The 6,458-nt window shown below is 39.1% G+C and overlaps 1 protein-coding gene across 3 annotated transcripts in view; it reads right to left on the bottom strand.

The window, feature by feature from the left end:
• Positions 1 to 551: 551 nt before the first annotated feature.
• Positions 552 to 6,458, bottom strand: part of SOS1 (SOS Ras/Rac guanine nucleotide exchange factor 1) — a 113,155-nt gene continuing 107,248 nt past the window's right edge. For 2 of the 3 annotated variants that reach the window (XM_059660051.1, XM_059660049.1), the window contains 3 exons: positions 4,860 to 4,904; positions 3,033 to 3,151; positions 552 to 2,130 (listed from right to left, as the gene is read on the bottom strand). In XM_059660051.1, coding sequence (XP_059516034.1) covers positions 1,639 to 2,130; positions 3,033 to 3,151; positions 4,860 to 4,904 — 656 coding nt within the window. In that variant the 3' untranslated portion in view covers positions 552 to 1,638. The remainder of the gene's footprint in view (positions 2,131 to 3,032; positions 3,152 to 4,859; positions 4,905 to 6,458) is intronic. The other variant, XM_059660050.1, reaches the window with a different exon arrangement.

Below are 6,458 nucleotides of genomic sequence, written 5' to 3'. Positions count from 1 at the left end.
TTCTAAAATGTTTCTAATGGCATGGTTAACAGAATTGCTGACATGTTGCTTCATTATGCAGATACATGCAGATACTGATGATTCTCTAAGGATGGAACACTGCACATTTCACAGACATTATAGTGGAGATTAAAAAACCTTTTTCTCTTCAGCAAGTTGCATGCATTTCAGTCACAGTATTTGTTAGACTCAGAAGATCAGTACATAGGCTTAATGAATAATCCATATTATGATTTTAACAATGTAGGCAGATGTTCTCTTAAGAATAGTTCTGATAGAGCAAAGACCAAAAGCAAGGTAGAATGTTTAATATAAACTTTAACAAACTGTATACATGTTGCCTAGGAAATTAAAAAACTTACAAAGTTCTGCCTGAAAGATACCCATCCTATTCTAACCAAATACTATCCTATATGCCAAACTGTAACTTCAGATCATCCTTTAAGATGAATACATACATCCAGAACTAGAAACCAAGGCATACCACAATGCGTGCTTTTATGCTTAGTGTTTGTGTGTGTGTTTTAACTGAAAGAAATAAGAATCAACCATTTTATCCATATAATAATTTAATATATGCCAGTCAACAAGGTATTTGTATCTTTATTCAATTAAATTAAAACAGACCTGCCAAGTTTATTATATAACATTCACTATATACACATGATTTAGGCAATGCAAGGTAATTCTAGATATGCTGATTACTCAACTATTAGTAAAACATGAATGGTGTCAGCGACGCCCAGCAAGTACTAAGTGCTTCTTTTCCCGCTGGGTGACTGCATCCACAGTACGGTTAGAGGGACAGCTACGAGCCATGACGTGGATTACCAGTAAACTTTTGTGGGAGAAAGGGGGAAAATGACAACCTAGCATAGATTAACAGTCTCCTAAATGTAAATTATATACTTGACAGTTACAATTTTTTAGTAAGTTCTTCTGTCATGTTAATGACACAAAAATTCTCGTTTGAAGGCAACACCACCACGTTTTGTTTGTATTGGGAGGATGGGTGGGATAGACTCTTAAAATTGGTATAATTATTCTTAAAAAAAGAAAAAAAAAAAAGTACCTCTTTGGTGAAGCCTTGGTACCCATTCAATTCATTCACTGTAATGATCTGTAAACAGGACTGTAGCACATGCTGGGCCTTGATTCCAACAAGGTCAGGCACCACAGCCTTTCCTCACAGTCCTTTGAATGATTTTAAATATTTTAAAGTCGGACAAGTAAAAGCAAAAGAAAACAAAGGGTTATATGAAGATCCCTGTTAAAATTTTTTTTAAAAAGTGCATATTTTGAATTATAAAAACTGTTATAATGTGGGCCTGTTGGACACAAGATTGTGTTTTTCCATCCCTTTAATGATAAAGATCACTTCACAAAAACAGGGCTCCAACCCATTGGCTGGAAAAAGTCCCTTTAATTGGGTATCAGGTGCAAACAGTTGTCCAATTCCTCTAGATCAGTCTTTCCATGTTCGTCTAGGTTAAAATTCATTGTCTTATACTGCATCTTGAAGTAGAGTCGTTAGTGTTTGGAGTTCTCATTTTAACTCCTCAGTGCTGGCACATTCAGTGCATCCATTGCCAGCAATGGATTTGGGGACAGGGAAATGTACATCCAGTACAGAGGAACTCAGGAAGAATGGGCGTTCTCCAACAGCGGTGGTCCATCTCTGTGCATGGATGGGTGTGTGTGCTCCCTTTTGTAAGTTTTTGGAGGGAGTTTAGGGATATGTTGAGAAGTGCTTTGCCGTGGAGGAACAGGTGGCCCAGCAATGGAATGAAGGTCCACTTCTTGTGTCAATGGTGGTGATGGCAGATGTCTCCTCGTGCCATGAGGAGAAGGTGTTTGAGGAGGAGGTGGTGTAAAGGGGGAAGGGCTGTTTGGAAAGAAGGCATTGCTGTGATCACTTTTTTTGCCCAAAGGGGGAGGTTGGAGATGTAGTGGTGAGCTTGAGAAAACATCAGGTGTCCTCACAGGTTCTCGTGGTGGTAATAAGGGAGGGCTTTCAGGAGCATCTGATATGGAGGTCCGGTCTGATATTGAGTATCGTGGTGAATAGGCTTTTGATGTGGGCTGCCTAGGAGGAATTGCTGGGGGGCTGTCCAAATGCTTAGACATAATCTAAGACAAATGAAAAAAACAACAATAACATTTATTAGTAATTTCACATATGTAGTACCAAGAACATGTTTAAAATTAGGTTGGGGTTTTCAAACATGCTATTGGAAGAGCCCTATGTATGGATCAGGTAGTTCTTCATATGTTTTAAATGGGAGTGTATGCCAATTCATTACAAAAAATTTTTTCAATGTTTTTACTTTAATTTTTTCAAATTTTGTTGTTTGCTACTGCTTACCTATCAGTCTAATATAAGATCTTTTCTTTTTTTAACATAAGTTACCTGTTAATTTTATAATATTAACCATACTATATTTATATTTCATGTTCTACAAAGACTGTCTTGATTTATCCAGGTGCTCTGCCCTTTGGACACTTTGAGAACCACTGAATCAAGTTAACAGTTGGCAAAGACAGAAGTTTAACTAAGTGGAAAAGTAGCTATTATGAGTCTTTAAGGTCTCTTCCAACTCAGAATCTGCACGAAAATCCCACTTAAGAGCATGTCAGATTCACTATCAAAAGGGTTCAGATAGGGAACATTTAGCACTTAAAATGTGCTTTTATATAAAGCTTCAGACCTCTTTCCTTCTTTCTTTCTCTCTCTGTATTTTTAAGAGCTGCTTGAGACTATATTAGTCTTACTTTATAGATTAAATTTGTTTTTTCCTTGATAGTATCTATGACTTAGATTAACAAGGGTTTTGATAATATACCAAAAAACTACTTTCAGAATAAAAGAAATAAACATAGTAAATCTGTATTTAATCCTTGTTTAAACTCCATGTAGCCCAAGTACTCTGAAGTGTTAATCTAATCCAGTAAGAACTAAACTACACATAGCAATTGAGGCTAATGTAACTGCAACGATCCCAGTTTCCAGGTCACAAGGTTTTCCACTTTACCTTAGATGGCGAAGATTCCACAGGGGCTGACTCTGGTCGTCTTCTTGGAGGAACAGGAGGGGGGACAGGCACTTCATCAGTGCCCTTGGTTAAGCTTATAGACGATACTGAAGCAGATCCTGTAGAATGTTAAAATTTTTAAAAAGGTCACAGAATTTTATTTCACCTGTTAATCCTGAAAAGGCTTAGCTGGAAGCTGCTTGTATTTATTAAAAGAAATGTACAGAAGTATCAAAAGCAGTTCAATAAACCAATGCCCGATAGGATTCCTTTACTAAAGCAAACTGCTATAAAAGCATGCAGAAATATTTTTAGCAGAATTTTCAGAAAAAAAAGTTGCCTAACATATTCTGTTATTTTGCTTTTTGAACAAAATAATACCCTTACTGTTAATTTATAATTGGAATTTTTTAATTTGGGTCTGTCAGGTTTCTGGGAAAGATAGCAAACTATTAAAAACCCTTGGAATGATTATTTTTCTTAAGCTTTTGTGATGGGCTCCCAGCCCCGCCCCCCCCCCCCAACTTTATTAGTATAGAATCTTCCTACCCTTACTGGATAGTGCTTGGAATTAGTTCTGATCTTAACCACTCTCCCCAGCAATTTTCTCCAAGGATGCCAGGGAGAGAGAGAATCTAGTGTCTGCAGGAGCGGTCTCTCCTCATTTTCTTAGACATAGGCTCTCCTTGGTGAGTAAGAAAAATCAGGGTCATCATACTCTAATCTACAAGTTTTAATTGTGAGGGAGCTATTCAAGATGAGTGAAGCAGCCCTGATAATAAAAATAGAAATTACATTAGAAGCTACTGAACCTGATTTAAGAATAAGTTGATGAACTGGCACAAAAAAAGTAAGTAAAGCTTCTAATTGGAACCTATCTTACAGACATTTTGATGACAAGGGCATAATATAGGAATGTAAATAATTACACTTTGAAAGATATCACTTATTAAGTTGTTAGGCGAGTTTATGAGCACTATAAAAAAGATATGAAAAATACTTAAACAATCATTCAAAATCATACAGGCAGGTTCTTTTTTCCTTTAAGCACTGACAGCTTTTATTTTGACAATTAAATGTTATAACAATATAGAATTTAAAAAGAGTACTTTGTGTATTGATATTATTCAACCAAGTAACATTTTGATACCTACCTTTTTTTTTCTTATGAGACTATGTTATTTAGCTTATAATTAATATTCCTTGTACATATTTGAAATCATTTGAATGGACAGCAAAAGACATTAGCTTATTAGTTTAAAATTGATGGAATAATTTGGCAAATTATTAGTTTACTTTAAAATGAAAAGCAAATATCTACAATGGAACTTTATTTTGCTTAACAGTGATGAATAGGCCATATAATTTAAGTAGTTACAATTATAAGACAGTTCTTCTAAAGTCAAATAACAGTGATTTGTAATCCGTGCTGTTGCCAGGCTAAGTGTGTTTTGTGGTTTAGAAATTGCACATAGCTGCCAGCATTCCCATATGCGCATGCATGCTCTTGCTTTTTTTTATCAAGTTGAGCATTAAATAATTGAAACTCTAGAGTTGGAAAAGAGAAGTGGTTAAATGTGGAAGCCATCCATATAATACTGTTCTTTTAAAAGAGAAAAAGGTTTTATAAAAGCATAAAAAGTCTATAAGTTTAAGCAAATCATTTATAATCAAAAGATAGCACAAGTGAAGGCCTCACTTCTAAGATGTTGCAAGCAAGGTGTACCAACACTATCAGACTCAAAAAGAGTTTCAGCAGGAAAGGTTACACTTGGTTTAATTTTTAAAGCCAAAGCGAGAATTGAGTCTTAAACCAAATATACTAACTTGGGCCATGGGACAGTGTAACTTGGATAAAGACGGTATCGCTGCCTGTGAAAGGAAACAAGAAAAAGTAGTTTTTTTTTCATTGATATAGTCAACTCAATTGTAAAAATTTAGGATAAAAATGTTACTTCTGTCATTCTTGTTTAAAGAACGGTATAATAGTAAAAGCTCATTACTACTTACTTTTGAGAAAAATAAAGAATTAAATTGAATTAATATCATATTGGGAATTTTGAATATTCCTTTTAGATTCACTACTTGATGTCAATAAATTAAAAGCATTCATAAGAAAACTAAAATATGCTATATTAGTGGAAGACTTAAAATAGGTATAAACCCAATTTGAGCAAAGAATTCGCTGGACATACAGAAATATGTAAGATTTTGAAAACTCAAATCTGTAAAATAAGTAGTAAATAATGAATTTCTGTTATATAAATTATAAAATAAAAAGGAATTTCTTACTAATATTATTATATACTAGAGGCCTGGTGCACAAAAATTTGTGCACTCAGGGGTGGGGAGGTCCCTCAGCCCGGCCTGTGCCCTCTCGCAGTCTGGGACCCCTTGGGGGATGACCACCTGCTGGTTTAGGCCTGCTCCCCAGGGGATTAGGCCTAAGCTGGCAATCAGACATCCCTCTGGCAGCCCAGCAGCCCTCAGGGGATGTCCACTTGCCAGCGGAGAGCAGACCTAAGCTGCAGTCGGACATCCTTAGCGCTGCTGAGGAGGCAGGAGAGGCTCCCATCACCACTGCTGTACTGGCAGCCATCAGCCTGGCTTGTGGCTGAGCAGAGCTCCCCCATGTGGGAGCGCACTGACCACCAGAGGGCAGCTCCTGCATTGAGCGTCTGTCCCCTGGTGGTCAGTGTGTGTCATAGTGACCAGTCATTCCCAGTCTTTCTGCTGTTAGGGTCAGTTTGCATATTACCCTTTTACTATATAGGATAGAGGTCTGGTGCATGGGTGGAGGCCGGCTGGTTTGCCCTGAAGGGTGTCCCGGATCAGGGTGGGTGTCCCGCTGGGGTGCCTGGCCAGCCTGGGTGAGGGGCTGATGGTGTTTGCAGGCTGGTCACACCCTCTTCAGGGTGGGGGTCCCCACTGGGGTGCCTGGCCAGCTTGGGTGAAGGGCTGATGGCTGTTTGCAGCTGGTCACACCCCTTTTAGGGTGAGGGTCCCCACTGGGGTGCCTGGCCAGCCTGGGTGAGGGACTGATGGCTGTTTGCAGGCTGGTCAAGCCCTCCCCAGTGGGGACCCTCACCCCATGGAGGTTTGGCCAGCCTGGGTGAGGGGCTGATGGCTGTTTGCAGGCTGGCCACACCCCTTTAGGGTGGGGGGTCCCAACTGGGGTGCCTGGCCAGACTGGGTGAGGGGCTGAGGTCCATTTTCAGGCTGGCCAAGCCCCTGGGCCACGGAAGCTCCCAGCCTCTCCCTCTTTTTCTTTTCTTTTTTTTTTATTCTGGGATTTATTTACCTTCTATAATTGAAACTTTGTAGCCTTGAGTGGAGCTCAGAGCTAGCCAGGGTGGGCGGGAAGCTTGGCTTCCTCCATCGCCAGGGGCAACCCAAGCCTCCTGCTAGCTCCAGCTCCACGGCCAC

The sequence above is a fragment of the Myotis daubentonii genome, chromosome 12 (assembly GCF_963259705.1).
Source record: "Myotis daubentonii chromosome 12, mMyoDau2.1, whole genome shotgun sequence".
NCBI classification, from domain to species: Eukaryota; Metazoa; Chordata; class Mammalia; order Chiroptera; family Vespertilionidae; genus Myotis; species Myotis daubentonii.
Note: the sequence above shows the minus strand (reverse complement) of the source record. Positions and strands in the feature narration are given on the sequence as shown.